This window comes from Orcinus orca, chromosome 2 (genome assembly GCF_937001465.1).
Source record: "Orcinus orca chromosome 2, mOrcOrc1.1, whole genome shotgun sequence".
NCBI lineage: Eukaryota > Metazoa > Chordata > Mammalia > Artiodactyla > Delphinidae > Orcinus > Orcinus orca.
In genome coordinates, this window is record NC_064560.1 from 89,030,002 (window position 1) to 89,048,072 (window position 18,071).

Genomic DNA, 18,071 nt, shown 5'->3' on the forward strand with positions numbered 1-18,071 from the left:
GTCCCGGCCTTCTGTCCCCAAAGAGAGAGAATCCAGCACGGTAAGTCCAGCACTCTGGAACCTGTGGGGGGGGGGGGGTTGGGTGCTGGGGGAGGGTCAGCCCTAACCCTGTGTGGGCTCCTGGGAGGAGGGTGTTGTCCCCTGTTGAGTGACCTGCACTTGGGGAAGCCTTCGTCTCTCCAGGCTTCAGGGCCATCATTTGTTAAATGAAGAGCTGGGCTAAGTGCGCTCTAACCAGCCGCCTTTTGTAGGAGAGGTGATTACTGGAGAGGTCAGCCAGCCAGCCCTGGGCCCTCCAAGGGGGGGTTGTGGAGTCACAGGCTGAACCCAGAGCTCGGGACCCTGGTGTCCCCCCCTCATTTGGGGCCGGAGTGCTTCCCTGTCCCCCAGATTGGCTGACCCCTGTATGATCCTATATCCTCCTCATTTCCTCCCAACACCTGAGGTTTCTCCCTGTTCTAGGCTTTGACTCGGTTTGAGAAAGTGCTAGCAAGTGAGCATTAAGGGCAGGCTGCCTGCGTGTCTGTCAGCTCTGAGATTTGCTGTAAATCTTTCTGAGCACACGGAGGCTCAGAGGTTCTGTTTCAAGTGAATAAGCCTTCGGAATAAGCACAGTGGAGTCTGGATTAAAAAAAATCCTTCAGCGATTAACACAGCTATTTTATTCCTCATCGCCGTCCTTGTATCTGGGGCCATCTAATCTGTTAGGATGGCTTTGGTTATTACCTCGTGTTAAGTGGGACTTGGAAGGTCAGGCAGTTAACTAACCATCTAGACAGCAGCTTCCTTGGGCAGCTCCTCCATCCCGACCCACCTCCCCTTCCCAGCCCTCTACCCGGGCTGACTTTAAACCTCCCATTAGCAGCAGTGCTCACGTCCCCTCTCGACTTGCCTGTGTGCTCAGAAATCCAGGTCATTTGGGCCCAGGAATGGCTAGGTGCGTAAGAAAGGAACAGCTGAAACTGTACATCCATTTTGATTGCTTTAGTGTTGATCCCAGTAGGTGGCCTTCTTGGAGGGCTGGGCTGGACACCTCAAGGGTCAGTCTGGTCCCAGATTCATGGGACGTTGGGTAGTCCTCTTGGCCTCTCTGAACCTCAGTTTCTCTATCTGTAACATGGCAACATTCCTGCCCAGCCAGCCTCTCCGCTTAGCTAGGAAGACCCCCTGCTCAGAACGGGACCCAGGATCCGGAGCTTAACCTGCTTAACAGGGACCTGCCGCACAGAGAAGTGGGTGCTCAGCCCCTTCCCTGCCTTCACACATGCTCATGCTCGTCCTCGTCGCTCTTGACTCTGGCTTTGTGCCCCCATCTGTGAACGATTTCTGCTAAAAGGAACCCATGGGGAACCCCTAAGAGCTGGGCTCTTCGCTCCTCAGTGCTCGCCGACATCCAGACTCAGGGCAGAGGGGCCATCCTTGGGCCACTGGAGAATGCCGTGGAAATGAATCGGGACGCCGTCCTGGGCCGGGAGGGGGTGTGGGGCGTCCCGGGGACAGGCAGTAGGGGCTCACATGTGTGCACGCGGCCATGGTGTTGGAGGGAGTGTAGACACACGTAATCAGCCCTTTGGAAACCAGGTTGTCAACAGATGAGGCCCCGGCAGGAAAGACAGGGCCGTGTCGGAGTGGGAGGGGGACCGGCTGGAGGGGCTGGAAGCTGTCCCAGAGGGGTTAGTCTGGAGTCCAATTAGAGGTAGCTTCATTCATATTTCCTTGCCTAGCCGAAGCAATAAAAAATACTTAGTTTTTTGGCCGCCTGCCAGCCAGAGGCGGGCTGGATCGATGCCGCTAAACGCCTGACAGGACTCTGCTCCGGTAGCAGCGAGGGTTTTCAGCCTGACTGCAGGAGAAGAAAGAGCCCGCTGTTCTCTGAGCCGTGGCCCTGGTCGCGGGGAGAAACACGAGCAGCCGCGCGCCCCCCTTTCCTCCCCGCCTGCCCACCCGAGAGCAGAGGGGCTGGGAGCGCTTCTGCTTAGCGCGGGGTGGCCACCGTCAGAGGAACTGAAATGAAATGACGGCGATTTTTCTGCCGGCGCTCGCCCCGGCTAATTGAATCACGGCTGTGCGTGGATCGCCTGCCCGGCTGCGGGGAGGGTTGAGCTGCACTTCCGTTATAACCTCCATATTTTCTTCAAGGTTTGATAACTCTGCCATTTTAATTTGCTTCAGGCAGAAGCTTGGCAGGGAAGGGCTGCCCAGAAACCGGCTTAGGGGAGGAAATAAAGTCCTGTGGCTGGCTCCCGCACCGCTCCCCCCCACCCCACTCCGGCACACTGTCCCCGGCCGCTGGGGACGTGGGGAGACTTTCCAGCTGCCTCTTGATGCCCTTCTCCTCGGAGCAGACGTCTCTCTGGGTCCCCGTGTGGCCTCGTCACACACCCCTGGGGATGGGGATGAAGCGGACTTGGCCTTCCCTCCAGCTGGATTGTGAGCTCCTGGAGGGCAGGGACTGTGTCTTGTTCTTTCCTCCACGCCTGGCATCCAGCCCCAGGCCTGATCCAGGGCAGGTGCCCTAGAGGGTGCTGAGCAAAGCGGGGACGGGGTCGCGTGGTCTCTCAGGAAGGGGCAAGCCTCGGCAGCCCCCTAGAGGGGGTTGTGGTATTTTTCTCTCGGCACAGAGGTTTGCTGGCAGGTACCCCTGCCCGTAGCTCCTCCCTCCCTGCTCCCAGCCCGCTCCTGGTTACCCATCACACCACCAGCCAGGGTCCTCCTCTGCGGGCAGCTCTCCCCTTCCAGCATCGCTCCGTCCCCGGACCCGCTGGCCGGTACTTCTCCTGCCTCGCCTGTTGGCCCACCTTCCCTCTTCCAGGCCTGAAATTCCAAACTCTCCTTGTCCTCACTTGCTTTGTAGTTGAAGGGAGAACTTGCTAAGTCTCTTCCAGGCCTGCAAAACTTGGGTTTCCTTCGTGTTGCCTGCTGCTGGGGGACCTTGGGCACGTTGCCCATTGTCTTGGGGCCCCTCCTTTCCCGTCATTACAAAGCGGGGGAGTCTGCCTGTCCTCTATACTTTTTCCTGTCTTAAGAGGGGAAAGGCTTCATGACATTGCATTTTCTGTTTCTTTATAACTCTGGAGTTTCTCTAAAGTTGTAGAAGGCCATGCTGTAGTTGTAGGGTGTTCGCACAAAATGCCCCATCGCCCACCTACACTTAGGAGGCCTGTTGGCACCCCGGCGATCCCCGTCCCGGTCAGTCTCCCCGCTCCTGTCGGGTTCCGCAGGTGAAGTATTGCACTTGGCCCCAGTTTGTCGGCTCAGATCCATCTTTCGAGACGCAGTGCAGATTGAGCTTATCCATTCTTTGAGCAAATGTATGTGGCAGGCACAGATGGGCGGTGGGGGACACAGGCGTGACCCCCGCCCGCCCTCATGAGGCATACAGTCTCATAGGCCAGAGGCAGACGGCCCGTGCTGGGTTAATTATCTAATAGCAGCTATAAAAGAGAATTGTCGTGCTCCCAGGGGAACCGAGTCTGGGGAGTTGGGAAGGCGTCCCTGGGGAACCTCCGATGGAGCTGAGACCTGCAGGACACACACGACACCTCAGCTGACCTTCTGAGTCACTTAGCTATGTCGATATGTGCATGAAATGTTCATACTCACTCTCCTCCTTGCTTCCAGAATAACTCAGTGTCGCCCTCGGAAAGCCTGCGGGCCAGTGAGAAGCACCGGGGCTCCGCCGACTACAGCATGGAAGCCAAGAAGCGGAAAGCAGAGGAGAAGGACAGTCTGAGCCGATACGTACGTCTGAGAGCGCGGCGGGTTCCACCGGGGTTTGGATTGGGTGGGCTGGGCTGGGGGAGACCCCACGGGGCCTGAGTCGTGGGAGAGTCAGGAAGAGGTGGGGGCAGGAGACACTGCCGCACTGAGGAGGGCAGGTGGCCCGGGCAGGGGAAGCGTCCACAGACCGATGTCCTGTGAGCCTGCGGACCATGGCCAGGAGGCAGTGGACAGGGAAGTCATCCCAGCCTCCGTAGGGCCTGGGGAGAGCTAGGGGCACCTCCCCCGATGGGCCAAAAACCCCCTGCTGCCATCACGGCCCCCTCAGAACCTCCGGTCTGCTCTGGGGACCGTTCCTGGCATCCCCACACTTCGACCCTACAGGTGGTCATGGTGTCTGCTCTGTGCCAGGCCGAGCAGGGCTGAGAGCTGGGGCAGAGGGCAGGGGGCGATGCAGTGTGGGACCTGGTGCCCCTGGGCCCGGCCCTCCGTGTTCAGCTCCTTGGCTGTTCTGGGGCTCCGGACACGTAGCACAGCCAAAGCCTCAGCTGCGTTTCTGGGAGACAAGGCTAATCCCCCCCCCCACACACACACGGTGATGGGAATGATGGAACGAGACCAGCGCACTCACTTGCAAATGGTGGTGGATATCAGGCCAGCTGGAGAGAGGTGTCTGGCTCCAGAGCGACATGTTAAAGCAGCCTTAGAAATGTTATAACTGGGCAGGTGTTGGTGAGGCCACCTGTGGGCGTGGGAGCAGAGTGACCGTGGGGCTGGGGGCTGGGCTAGCAAACAGCAAGGAGAAGAGGTCAGCTTTGGTGGGGCTGAGTGGGGAGAGCATGGACTTTGGGGTTTGGCCGGGGTTCAGATCCTGGCTGGTGGAAGCAGGGACATGGTCTGGGCTCAGTCTGGGGTGGGCGTGGCCTCTCACTGGCTTCCCTCTCCGTGCAGGACAGTGACGGGGACAAGAGTGACGATCTGGTGGTGGACGTTTCCAATGAGGTAAGGGCCGGCCCAGGTCGCAGGGCGGCTGTCCCTGTGCAGGGTGGTCGGCGATTGCTCCTGTCCTGGGTGGGAGCTGTCGTGTCTCAGCTGTTGCACCGTTACCAGCAGCCCCAGCTGGGTGACGAGGCCTTTGGGGTTGGGGCATCCAGCTGGTCAGGAGGAGGAGGGCAGGGCTTGGCTGCCTGGTGGCTGGGCATTCGTGCACACTGCTGGGTTCCTAGGCTGGGTCTCCAGAGAGAGGCCCCTGAAGACCCCAGGGGAGGGCTGGCTCCCAGTCACCATGGTCCTCCAGGTCAGCTCTGTTCTCCCCACCACCCCTGGGATCTTGGGGTTGTGAGCCTCCTGGGTCAGCCATAGTGAGGGAGGGGGAGCTGGAAAGGACCTACCCAGGGCCAAGGCCCAGCTGCCCAGCTTGGAGTCCTGAACTTGTATTTGATCTTGGGCAGGTCACCTCCACCCACCCAGGCCTCAGTCTCCCCCCATCTGTGGGATGAAGGGGTCAGACTAGGTCATTAAAAACTCATTGTCCCCACTTGGGACCAGGCTCTTTTCCCATGCCCCGTGCCCACTCCATTCCCGTCCCCAGAGCAGAGAGACTCCAGACTCGTCACTGCTCAGCACATCCCCATATCACTTGTGTTTTTAGGACCCAGCGACGCCCCGGGTCAGCCCGGCACACTCCCCTCCTGAAAACGGGCTGGACAAGGCCCGTGGCCTGAAGAAGGACGCTCCCACCAGCCCCGCCTCGGTGGCCTCCTCCAGCAGCACGCCCTCCTCCAAGACCAAAGACCTTGGTCATGTATGTGGGGTCTGCCCGTGGCGCCGCAAAGGCTGGGAGAGGGTGGGGAACGTGGGGGCAGAGGGAAAACGTTCTGGAAAAGGGTCTGGATCTGGAGTGGTGCTAAGTGGAAGGCAGAGGGCTGGAGTAGAAAGTACACGGATTGGGGCTTGGCCTGGGCTCAAATCCTGTCTTTACCACTTACAGGCTGAGCCCTGTGCTTATTATTAGTTAACGTTTCTAAGCCTTAGTTGCTGCATCTATTAAATGGGAACAATTACCACAGTCCCTGCCAAACAAGTTTGGGCAAGAATTGAGGAGCTGTGGGGCAGAAGATTCAGAGCTGGGTCCAGCACTGGGCTTCATGTGGTGCCCAGTTCTTGGGAGAAAGGAATCTTCATGGCTTCCCTTGGTCTCTGCATCTACCCTCTTCAGAATGACAAATCCTCCACCCCTGGGCTCAAGTCCAACACACCAACCCCAAGGAACGATGCCCCAACTCCGGGCACCAGCACAACCCCAGGACTCCGGTCGATGCCGGGCAAGCCTCCGGGCATGGACCCGATAGGTATAATGGGTAGGCACGATGGGGCTGGGCTGACCATGTTTGAGGGGAGGGGCTCTGCCCCAGGCCAGGGCTGGAGCCTCACGGATGGGGGCCAGGGAGGGGGGTCAGAGTCAGGGCTCTCCCAGGGCCCGTCTCTGGGGGACCTGGTCAGGTTTGAGGAGAAGGTGAGTGCCTGGTGCTTCAGCACCGGTGTCAGGGCTTACTGGAGCCGCTGTGCACTCGGTGTGTGGAAGGAGCTTCAGACAGGTCGGGACACCAATGATCTGTCTGCCTCTGCTGTTAGTTCTGTGAGGCTCTGAACAGCCCCCTCCTCTGGGCCTCCAAGTCCTGCTCTATAAAAAGCGGTGGTCACCTCTCTCAGCTCGAACCTTCTTAGGCTGTGAAGATGGGGTTCTCTGGTAGGTGGGTTCAGTCCAGGAGGACTGCTTGGAGTAGGCAGCTTTAAAACACAGGAGGGATTGCTGCTGGGCAGGGAGGCAGCCTGGTGGCCTGAGCTTTGCCCTTGATGGAGGCGTGGGGCCCACTCCCCTTGGTGGCCTCTCCCGGCTGACGGCCGCCTCCTTGCAGCCTCGGCCCTGCGCACGCCCATCTCCATCACCAGCTCCTACGCTGCGCCCTTTGCCATGATGAGCCACCATGAGATGAACGGCTCCCTCACCAGCCCCAGCGCCTACGCCGGCCTCCACAACATCCCACCCCAGATGAGCGCGGCTGCCGCCGCTGCTGCCGCCGCCTATGGCCGATCGCCAATGGTGAGCTTTGGAGCTGTACGTAGACCTTTTGGCTCCTTTTTTGGGGGGACTGGGTAAGGAGCGGGGGAGTTGGAGGGGGTGAAGGTGGCCCTTCCTGCACACCAAAGGGGACCTGGGCCCAGCGACCAGGCAGCTAGCTGCCTTTGGGGTAGAGTGTTTATTAGGAATAAGAGTGGAACACACTTGGGGGTCAGCAGACCTGGGTCCCACCCCGCCTGCCCATCAGTTGCCACGTGACCTCACACAACACAGCCTCCCTGGGCTGCCCCTTTCCATCTGGGAAGCGGGGCTGACACCTCTCTTTCTGGGCTCTGTGGGGGTGGGAATCCCACGGTGAGTCGGGTGATTTCCACGAGGCAGGGACTTGGCAAACGGGGCAGCCCGTTATACCAAGATTTGTCTGCCGTTTATTGAGAGCAGTTCAGACTGGAGAGGTGGGTCCTCTTCCAGGAGACGGTTTTTCTCTTGATCTCCTGAACCCAGGTTGGCCTCCTCTCCACATGACAAGCCCCCTGGGACACCAGGGGAGGGAACAAAGTGAGGAGGGGCCCGCTCGGCCTTGCAGAGCAGGGAGAATGAGCTGGGGGTGGGAGTGGAAGATAACCGGTTCAGAGTTTGGGGTCTGGACCATCATCCTGTTCCTGCCATTGTCCTGGACGAGGCACTTGGCCCTCCTGGGCCCGTGCTCTCTCTGGAACAAGGGGCTGTGCTCTGCCCAGCTGTCTCGGGTTCTGAAGAGGCAGCGCCGTGCGGGTGGGACAGGAGGTGGTGGAGGGGGATGTGTAGTGGGGGGACGTATGGCGGCACCCCACACTAAGGGCTGGCCTGGCCTTGCCTTACAGGTTGGGTTTGACCCTCACCCCCCGATGCGGGCCACGGGCCTGCCCTCCAGCCTCGCCTCCATTCCTGGTGGAAAACCGTAAGCTTTGGCTGTTTTCTGCTTCTTGGGGAGGGCAGGGGAGAGCACACCACCCACCCACCCATCCATCCCCTGCCCTGGTGGACCTCCCCTGAGGGAAGGTGTCTGCCCCTCTCGGGGTACCCAGAGGCCAGGTTGCAACCCCAGCAAAGCTGCCTGGCCGCGCTCCTGAACGGCCCCCAGGCTCCCTCTGAAAGGGGAACGAGACAGGGCTGGGGTGGAGGATGTGGTCCCTGGGCTCTGAGAGGGAAGGAACACTTCGGACACTGCGGTCTCTCAACCAGACGCCGTGGAGCTGCCCTGGCCTCGGGGGCTCCTGTGGCTTCTGCCCACAGCTGGCACTTAAGACAGCAGGCCGACCACGCTGGCTCGGCCCTGGCTCCGATGCGCACCCTGGGACTCACTTGGAGGGTCGCAGACAGGTTTTCCTCCCCAATGCCACTGGCTCCTAGAGGAGGGGTGGCGTTCAAGCTGGGTGGGGGAAGGGTGCTCCCTTCCCACGGCCAGTTTGGGGTCAGCAGCCTGGTTTGCAGCAAGGCTCTGTGAGCGGGGGCAGAAGCCAAGGTTGGACTCTGCAGCGGTTTCCGGCCCGGTGGAGCCAGGCCAAGGAGGTTGGGGTTACCAGGTGCCCTCAGATCTGGGGAGAGGGGACACCTGGAGGCAAGGAGGCCAGGCAGGGGCGGGTGCCGGTCAAACTAGGCAGGAGCTCTGCACACTGTCATTAGAGGATTGGAGATGGCAGAAGTGTGGTTCTCCCCCTCCCAGAGCCTACTCCTTCCACGTGAGTGCTGACGGGCAGATGCAGCCCGTGCCCTTCCCCCACGATGCCCTGGCAGGCCCCGGCATCCCCAGGCACGCCCGGCAGATCAACACGCTGAGCCACGGGGAGGTGGTGTGTGCGGTGACCATCAGCAACCCCACGCGGCACGTCTACACAGGTGGCAAGGGCTGCGTGAAGATCTGGGACATCAGCCAGCCGGGCAGCAAGAGCCCCATCTCCCAGCTGGACTGCCTGGTGAGGATCCCGGGGCTGGGGGCATCCCTTCCACCTGGTCTAGGAGAGCGGGACAGCCTGGGTCGGGGGAGAGCCCCATCCCCCCGGCCAGGTGCAGCCCTGTATTGGCTAGGCGACTTCGGGCAAGTTGGCAAACCTCCCTGAGCCCCACTTCCGTCGTCTGTAAGGGGAGGTGATGCCGACCTCCAGGGGTCTGTGAAGAAGTGAGTGAAAGTTTGAAAGGGGGGTGAACGAGGAGTGAATGAGGAGCCGAGTCGGACGGGCAGCTGCCTTCGGTAAGGGCAGGAAGTGGGCAGAAGCGGCCAGGGTGCTCAGTGTTGTGGACCCCCCTGGTCCCCAGGAGGGGAGGTGGGTAGTGCTGAACACCGCCCCTTCCCCCTCCAGAACAGGGACAACTACATCCGCTCCTGCAAGCTGCTCCCCGACGGGCGCACGCTCATCGTGGGCGGCGAGGCCAGCACGCTCACCATCTGGGACCTGGCGTCACCCACGCCCCGCATCAAGGCCGAGCTGACTTCCTCGGCTCCGGCCTGCTACGCCCTGGCCATCAGCCCCGACGCCAAAGTCTGCTTCTCCTGCTGTAGCGACGGGAACATTGCCGTGTGGGACCTGCACAACCAGACCCTAGTCAGGTTAGGCGCGGGAGGGAGCGGGTGTCCTTGTCCTCGGGAAGGCCTCGCTGGCCGTGCCTGGTATCTTTGCTGCAACTGGCCTGTCCGAGGTGCTGTGGGCCGGCCGGAACAGCGCGGGCGAGGGCACCCAGGTGAGAAAACAGCTTGTGCCAGATGCCTGACATGGGTAGACGATGGAGGGCTCCTTGGCCCAGGAACTTGCACAAGGCTCTGGGGAGAAGGGGAGCTGGAGACACACAGAGAGGGCAGGAGAAGGAGAGGCGTTGAGACCAGAGTGGAGGAGCAGTACCTCTTGGTGGTTAAGTGTGGGGCCTCGGGAGCAAAGCTGCAGGGTTTCAATCTTGCCTCCGTGTGACCTTGTGCAAGTCACTTAACCTCCGTGCCTCGGTTTCCCTTGCATGCAACGGGCGGAGTGAAGCCCCTTCCTTAGAGTCGGACCCCAGCGCCGGGCCCAGCATCGGCCCTCAGCGCAGTGTGGCCGTCTGCGTTAGTCATAGCGCCATGCAGCTGGTTTATGGCCTCAGCCGCCTGGTTTATGCGGGGTGACAAGGATGGATCAAGAATGCAAATTGAGGAGGCATGGGGTGTGGGGCTAAGGGGGGGGGGTTCTCCTGTTACGTACCTGCTCTCCCAGAACTGCCCCTGCCGAAGACCCTTGAGCAGAGAAGGAGAGGGGCCCAGGCCTGGCTCTGCTGCAAGCTCCCCGGGGGGACGATGGACCGCAGTTTCCTGTTCTGCTCAGGCGGAGCTGGCCTGCCCCCTGGGATGGCTGTCCGCTTGGCATCGGTTCTTCCCCGGAGCTCATCCCCATCCCTGCCTGGCCTTCCTAGGCAGTTCCAGGGCCACACGGATGGGGCCAGCTGCATAGACATCTCTCATGACGGCACCAAGCTATGGACCGGAGGCCTGGACAACACCGTGCGCTCCTGGGACCTGCGGGAGGGCCGGCAGCTGCAGCAGCACGACTTCACCTCCCAGGTGTGCCCCCGAGACCCCCCCCTTCCCTCCATTGGAGCAGCGTGGGGCCTTCCCTCCCCAGGTCCCAGTGGCTGAGTCAGGGGACAAAGGGGCCCTCACACCTGGTCGTTGCAAGTGGACCTGAGACCAACCTGAGCCATCTGGGAAGGCTTCCTGGAGGAAGTGGCAATGAAACAGAATCGACAAGGCTTTGGAGTTGGACACACTTGACCCAACGGCTTGGATTTGATTCCCAGCTCCTCTGCCGTTGAGCACTTTGGCCTTGGTTTTCTTACGTGGGATGGGAATAGTCATAGCTGCCTCATGGGTCTGGTGGGAGCACCTGAAATGGTCCCTCTAAAAGCCTTGGCTGTAAGCATGGCTCATAGAAAGCATTCTATAAGTGCCAGGTGTTACTGGGTTCTGTTGTTGTTTTATTACTTGTTTTAATATTTTAATCTTGCTATTCAAGACGTTAGTGTTTTATTTACTCACATTTTTCTTAAGAAAAGGCAGAAGTCACTGAGGCAGAGAGAATAACTGTGAGAGTGAAATATCTGTGCCACCTCTGAGTTTGCTCTGCCACTTACTTTCTAGAGTCAGCAATCTCTCTGGGCCTCAACTTCGTCACCTATCAAATGGGGATGAAACATGAGATCCCATTCCCCTGGGTTATCGGGCTTGGCTTTGCAAATGGCAGGTGGGGAGGTGCTGGGGGAAGGAGTGGTGGGACGCTGAGTCTTCAGGGTCCCAGAGCAGGGCCCTCGAGGAACCCTCACCCCTGTGGCTCTGGAGGATGCTAATCTCCTTATGCCCCTCCCCCGCAGATCTTCTCGCTGGGTTACTGCCCCACCGGGGAGTGGCTGGCCGTGGGCATGGAGAGCAGCAACGTGGAGGTGCTGCACCACACCAAGCCCGACAAGTACCAGCTGCACCTGCACGAGAGCTGCGTGCTATCCCTCAAATTCGCCTACTGCGGTGAGCCTGGGGGAGCGGGAGCCCCGGGAGGCCTGGCCTGCCCTCTGTGCATAGATGCGGCCCAAAGCTTAGAGAAGGGCCAGAGCCCCAAAGTGAGCACGGTCCCAGAACCAGGCCCCCTGACCCTGACCAGTACCCCCCATCTGGCATCCCCCCCCTGCATCCTCGGATGCAGATGCTGCCACAGGGTACCAAGCACTTGTGAGACCAGGCTAGAGCCAGACCCTGCTGGCTTGGGGCAAAGGAACAGTACTCACAGCCCTGCCGGCAGTGCTTCCAGGTTGTGGTTCAGACCCCAGGCTCTGGTGGCCATAGCTCTGGATTGGAATATCTGCCGACCCACTTCTTTTTTTTTAATATATAAATTTATTTTACTTTTTTAAAAATTTAGTTATTCCTTTTTGGCTGCGTTGGGTCTTCGTTGCTGCGTGCAGGCTTTCTCTAGTTGTAGCGAGTGGGGGCTGCTTTCCGTTGCGGTGGGCGGGCTTCTCATTGCGGTGGCTTCTCTTGTTGGAGAGCACGGGCTGTAGGCGCGTGGGCTTCAGTAGTTGTGGCACACGGACTCAGTAGTTGTGGCTGTGCAGCTCTGATGCGGCCCGTCCTCTCTAAACCCCGACCGGTCTTTCTGTGGACCAGGAATTGCAGGCACCCCACGTGGCTCTGGGAGCCCTGGGGCGTTAACGCAGGCAGAGCCCTGGCAGCGCACCTGCAGCGATCCCCGCCTTCAGCTGGGTCTCCAGACACTCAGAGCTTTGTCATTCCTAGCACTTCCTGCCGTCTTCCAGTAGTAGAATCGAGATGGATCAGTCAACCTTAGTGGCTTTAAAAAGCATCTTTTGGGCAGCGTAATCCCTGTGATTAACTGCAGATCCTCCCTTTCTCCGTCCCAGCCTGCCCACCCCTCCCCTTGATCGCAGAGGAAGGCATTCTCTGGGCGTCGATGTTTGTGTTACCGCGTCTCGGTTACAAAATGCCTCTCACGAGTGAAGAGTTGGCCCAGCACTGGTTAGCGGTTCACACTGTTTCCATGGCAGCCAGCCATGTATGGGGCGGGTCTCACTTTAGGGGGCAGCAGCCCACAACCTGATGTTTCCTTTGCCTCCCGCCTGCAGGCAAGTGGTTTGTGAGCACTGGGAAGGATAACCTTCTCAACGCCTGGAGGACACCGTATGGAGCTAGCATATTCCAGGTACCACCCGCCACCCGAGCGCCCCTCCTGATCCTGCCCAGAGTCAGGGCCCGTCCGCGGCCATGGGGGCGGGGCTGGGGGAGGTGAAGCAGAACTTGCCTCGGCCTCTTCCAGCCCCTGCCTGCCGGGGGTACAGGATGGGTTCTCCAGAGGCAAGAGCTTGGACTTGGGCGCATCAGTGGGCCGTACACTCTGCTGCTAATGGCATCTGACCCCTCGGGGTGAGGGCTTTTAAGCAGGGGCTCTTGTAGGATTTCTAGAGCAAGGAGAAGTGAGAGCATGCTCTTGGCTTTGGCCTGCACGCTGAGCCCTCGCAGGAGGGGTGCTGGGCATTTGAGCAAACTGGGCAGCTTTTTCTCTGAGCAGTGTTGTCTGATATTCAAGTAAGTTCGTATTTCATCTCAACACTTCCAAGTAGGGAGAGAGGTGGGGCAGGAGAAAGATCCAGAAGGAGATGGGAGAGAAGGAGGAGGCTTTCTGTGAGTTCTCAAGACCTGGGGCCTGATGCTGTACCCTCTCACTTGGTCACACAGACGCGCACACATACAGAGACATGCCACACACACACACACACACACACACAGTCACACCCGCTCTCAGAGCCAACAAGCCACTTTCTGGATTCAGGCTAGAAGTCTGGCGTCTAGCGTGTCACGCACGTAACTTTCGAGTCTCCAGTTAACACTGGATGCTTCAAAACTCAGGTGCAAATCCTTTTTCTTAGCTCACCAGGCTGAGGGTCTGGGCTGTTGACACCTGCTCCCAGCTCAGAAAAGCTTCTTCCTGTTTGTAAACTCAGGATCAAAGCTCACGAGGCTCAAGTGTTCTGTTTTGCTCCTCAGAGACTGTACAGATCACGTTGGGCCCTGTTAACGAGCTTTTCCTTGTGGGGAAGCAGGTGGAAGGGGCCCCTCTCACGGGAAGGGCTGTGTTTGAAGGCCTTGCAGTGTGGGCTCCAGGGCGGGCAGAGGGCGGTTGAATTCAGAGAGCACTGAAAGGGAGGGCGTCCAGTCCCACAAAGTGAATTTGTCCTTTCTCTCGCCGCCCTCTCTTGCCTCTCCTCCTCCAGTCTAAGGAATCCTCATCTGTCTTGAGTTGTGACATTTCGGCGGATGACAAATATATTGTAACAGGCTCTGGTGACAAGAAGGCCACGGTTTATGAGGTCATCTACTAAACAAGGACTGTAACAGGGCTGTCAAACTCCGGGAGAAACAGACTCAGCTGTGCCGGGGAGACCCCGGCGAGGGGCTCCGTGGACGTGGAGGATGGGCGGCAAGCGGGCCAGCGCTGTACTCCGGCGGCTGAGAAGGTGCCCCCATCACAGTCGGGACTCCCAGGCGTGGATTGATGGGACTCACGGACTCTGATGGATTTCTCCTCTCCTCCCCTTAACGATCCTGGCAGATGCTACACATAGATTTATTCGGGGGCTCGTGGCTCCAGCTCCCCACAGACGCCCTCATGAATCTTTCCTTCCCCTCTTGTTTTTGATGTGTTCCCCTGCCCTGGCTCGGGGACACTGGAGCGTGGACCACACGTTTGTGCCAGGGGAGGGGGGGTTTCACGTCCCTGACTGTGCAGCGCACGAGGTTTGTGAAAAGTGTAAATAACAGACTCCTATCTCGGACTGGTCAGCGGGGGGAGGAGGCCCCTTCCCACCGGCAACGCCAGCCGTGTATTTCGCCTGCTGTATTTGTAATCCACTCGTGGTGGTGGCTTTTTCTTTTTTTTTTTTTAAAAAAAAAAAAAACAAAAGTTCCCATCTGGGAAGGGGAGGCAGGGAGCGGGGTGCAGAATGGAGAGGGAGTAGAACGGGGAGAAAACTCCTGGGGTGGAGGAGAGGCACTACGGCTGGCAGCCAGGTTGGCTACCAGGTACCCCCCGGACAAGTGTATCTCCGTGTGGACCTGGGAATCGATTGAGGCGTGTCAGGACCAAGCTCCAGACAGACTGACGGACTGACAGAGCTTGAGATGGGTGTCAGCCCGGGTGACGGCAGCAGAAATGGTGGGTTTTTCTGTAGTCCCCTGAGCTCCATGCTCCCCTTTCAGGTGTCTGACCCCCTGTCTGTCTGTCTGTCTGTCTCTCTCTCTCTCTCTCCCTCTCTCCCTCCCTCCCTCCCTCCCACCCACCCTGACCTCCATCTCTCTTTGGTGCACATTTGGTTATCGTGGTGAGAAATGGAAGTTCAAAGCCACTCTGTCTCCGGCCCTTCTTCATCTTCGGACACAACCTAAAAAGGACACGAAGTTAGAGGAAAGCATAGCGACTCAGCTCAGGGAGCTACCAGAGAAAAAATAGCAACTGATGTGGGTGCTTTTTTTTTTTTTTTTTTTTAATTTGAATAAAAGGAATTAGAAGTGATGTCCTTTCATAAAATGCCTCCTCTCCCCTTTCCTGCCTCTGACCTCCTCTCTCCTTAGAGGGAAAGTGTGTATTTAACCTGCAGAGCTGTGAGTCAGGTTTATCTCCCCCCTGCCTGGGGCGAGGGGACTTGGGGTTGGGCTGGGGGCACACTGGGCTGACTTCTTGTAGCTTCCCGTCTCTCTTAGGAGCCCAGACAGCTTACAGCTAGAATATCGTCTCCTGCAGGTGCCACTTTTTGGTACCAAAATGTTCTGAGGTGTTAGGATTTGGGTGGGTTTTTGGTCTTTGGGGTTTTTTTTTTTTTTTCCTTTTTTCCTTTTGGTCTTATTTTTTCTTCTTCTAAGGAAAAGCTAAAGGGCGTCGTGAGTCCTGGTGGTGGGCTCTCCATGGATGTAGCATATGGAAGATAATTTTTATACTGCATTTTTATGGATTATTTTATAATGTGTGATTCTGTCTGGTGAGAAGGAAGGAGGGGCTCTGGTGAACCACGCCCCTCACCCCCCCACCCCCACCCCACCCCCGCTCTTGTTCCTGGGTGAGCCCCTCCCCCAACCTGGCATGGGAGGCTGCAGAGACGCAAGGTGCGTTCCCTTTCTAAGGCTGGGGAGACGTATCCAGAGTCTGTCTGTGTCTCTCTCTCTCTCTCTCTCTCTCTCTCTCTGTCTCTCTCCCTCCCTCTCTCCCTCCTCTCTCTGGGTCTCAGATGCTCAGCTGCCACCTCTTGTTAAGGCTCTCCCCACAAGGGAGGGCGAGGGTGGAAGACAAGTTGATTCCTGAAGAAAAGAAAAAATGAAAAGTCATTGTAATGAGCTGTTTTTATATTTTTAAAAGTTACTATTTAAAGGTTGGTTTGATTGTTGCGTTTTAATTGCCTCCCCCGCCCCCAAGAAGAGAGCGGGGCGCTGTCACCCCCATGTCCTGGATCCTGGGCAGCTTCCTTTGTCATCCATAAACGTGAGCTCTTCTCTCTTCAAAGCACTGCCATGCTGCCCCTGCCCCTAAAAAGTGATCGCACGGGACAGTTAAGGGGAGTGCTTAACTTGCCCTGAGGGGAAGCCCACAGGTAACACCAAAGTCCTCTACGGCTGTCACTGCAAAACTTTTTGGGAAGAAAATGAAGTGTGATGAACTTCCAGTGAAGTTGCAAAGTGTCTGTGATGTCACATCAGGACCCTGAAAACCTCCACCGTCTTTTTTAAGCTTAAATTCAGATGTTGTGGGCTGACCCCGCTCTCTAATTCACTACGGGTGCATTTCTGAAGGAAGAGGGATTTATTTACGGAAGGGGCAGGATAGGAAATGCAGGGCAGTGCCCTCAGGGAGGCAGGGCTGGCCCGGGATGGTTCCCAGGCTCTTGGCTGTCACGCAGCCATGGGCAAAATCTCTCGAGAACTAGGGACTAACATGGTTTCCAACTCCGTATTTTGTCAGTCATCGTAAATCGGCACAAACGATTGCCTACTGTTATTTCATACAAGAAAGGGAATTGAACATTTGAAAAAAGGAGTGACGCTCGGGATAAAGCAGTCTATTCTAAGCCTAAGAAAGGACAGCTGGACTGCACACACGGGTCATTTATCTGGAGCCGGTTGTCCTCTCAGGCTTACAGCGGAGAAGCTTCCAGCAGGTAGCAAGAATGCCCATCGGGGGCTACAGTTTGGCTGACAGCTCTGTCTTGTCCTGGTTGCACAAACTTGAGGAAAAGCATCAGCCCTTTGAACCACACTCCTTGTTTGTCCAGGTCTTATCGTCACAGCAGAGGGCCAGAGGGGCCAGACGGCAGGCCCTGGCCAGAAAGTTCTGTGTTTGCCAGTGGGTTGCCCATCGGTGCCGAGATAGGGTTGGAGTTGAGGCTTGCATGCCCCAGCAGGTAGAAGAGGAAACACCTCTCATAACGCTTACCTCCAGTCTTGTGCTGCTGGGAGTGAAGGCTGATGTCAGGTCCATTTCTGAGAAGGGGAGGCGACCTACCTCAGAAAGGCTGTCCTCCCAAGACTTCCTGGGCACCGTCGAGGATGGAGAGATGACCAAGTTTCAGGCCGAGCGCTAGAAGCTCACGGTCGAGGGTGGGGAGAGACATTTGACCTGTGAAAGTGTGGTTGGGGACACACCCTTGGGCCCTGGCTGCTGGTGCCTTGACCCCTTCCTGTCATCACGGCCACTGTCCTGAAAGGAGCTCACCAAGCCTGTCCACGCTGAACCTCACACTCGCCTGCTTCCTCTCCTCCTCTCTCCCCCGCCCACCGCTGCCCTCTCATTCCCATGCTTCCCACCTTGCAGAACCTCAGCTCCCCCTCTTACTGCTCTGCAGGTGATTCCTCCGCACTCTCAGGTTTGTGAGGCCTCTTGGAGTCTTTGGGGAGAGACCCAAGTATGATAAACAATCTGACTTCATCCTTAATCCCCCGAGCTTGCCCACACCTCCTCCTCCGCAGGATGGTAGAAAGCCTTGATATCATTTTCTTAGCCCTTTTCAAAGTCACCCCCTAACTATTGCTGCAAAAATCCAGGCTCATACTAATTGCAGCGTTTCACACACCTGTTTGCACAGCTAGACTAGTTTCCCTGGAGGGCAGCGCCCAGGACTTCATAGGCTCCGGGTTGTAACTAGTGAATAAAGAATGAGCTTTCACTGGCTTGAGATTAGCCCGTTTCTCAGGGCAAGTGGGCTGTCACAGTGCTCACCACTGAAGCCCAGAGAAGGGACTGGTTTCTGCAGTTCTTCAGTTCTGTTGTGCTGCCTTTGCTCAAAGCAAGGAGATCTGTTTGAAACACATGAAGAGGGCGTGGTCGTCAGAAGCCAGCTTTCATGGTTTTAGGTCACATCAGATTATGTACAAGGGTCCAGGCCAGACCAAGCAGGGGCAGTGACAGGATTATCCTAAGACCAGGTCACCCTCAGGCCTCTCTCTGAGTCACTGCCATCCCTGTTCCCCACCCCTAGGCAGCCCAGGCCCCAGCAGGGGCAGTGACTGTCCTAACTTACAGGGTCTACAGGAAAGAACAGATACAGAGGTCTGGATGCTGGAGCTGGAAGTGTTATTGGCAAGACTCTTAAATGTTATGAACTGCCCACGGACTCTCCCGTGATGCTGGAGTGTAAATGTTTTTTCAAGAACACTGTTTGAGCTATTTTTAACATAAAGTATAGCAAACAAACCTGATGAACCTTTTTTTATTTACAC

At 57.7% G+C, this 18,071-nt stretch overlaps 1 protein-coding gene across 8 annotated transcripts in view; it reads left to right on the forward strand.

Moving 5' to 3' along the window:
• Positions 1–15,733, forward strand: part of TLE3 (TLE family member 3, transcriptional corepressor) — a 48,640-nt gene extending 32,907 nt beyond the window's left edge. For 2 of the 8 annotated variants that reach the window (XM_033439971.2, XM_004276246.4), the window contains exons 8-20: positions 24–40; positions 3,622–3,741; positions 4,672–4,722; positions 5,372–5,524; positions 5,939–6,080; positions 6,639–6,838; positions 7,666–7,742; positions 8,508–8,757; positions 9,142–9,389; positions 10,220–10,367; positions 11,174–11,324; positions 12,437–12,513; positions 13,583–15,733. In XM_033439971.2, coding sequence (XP_033295862.1) covers positions 24–40; positions 3,622–3,741; positions 4,672–4,722; positions 5,372–5,524; positions 5,939–6,080; positions 6,639–6,838; positions 7,666–7,742; positions 8,508–8,757; positions 9,142–9,389; positions 10,220–10,367; positions 11,174–11,324; positions 12,437–12,513; positions 13,583–13,690 — 1,742 coding nt within the window. In that variant the 3' untranslated portion in view covers positions 13,691–15,733. The remainder of the gene's footprint in view (positions 1–23; positions 41–3,621; positions 3,742–4,671; positions 4,723–5,371; positions 5,525–5,938; positions 6,081–6,638; positions 6,839–7,665; positions 7,743–8,507; positions 8,758–9,141; positions 9,390–10,219; positions 10,368–11,173; positions 11,325–12,436; positions 12,514–13,582) is intronic. The other 6 variants (XM_033439973.2, XM_012535406.3, XM_033439972.2 and 3 more) reach the window with 3 other exon arrangements.
• Positions 15,734–18,071: the final 2,338 nt, after the last annotated feature.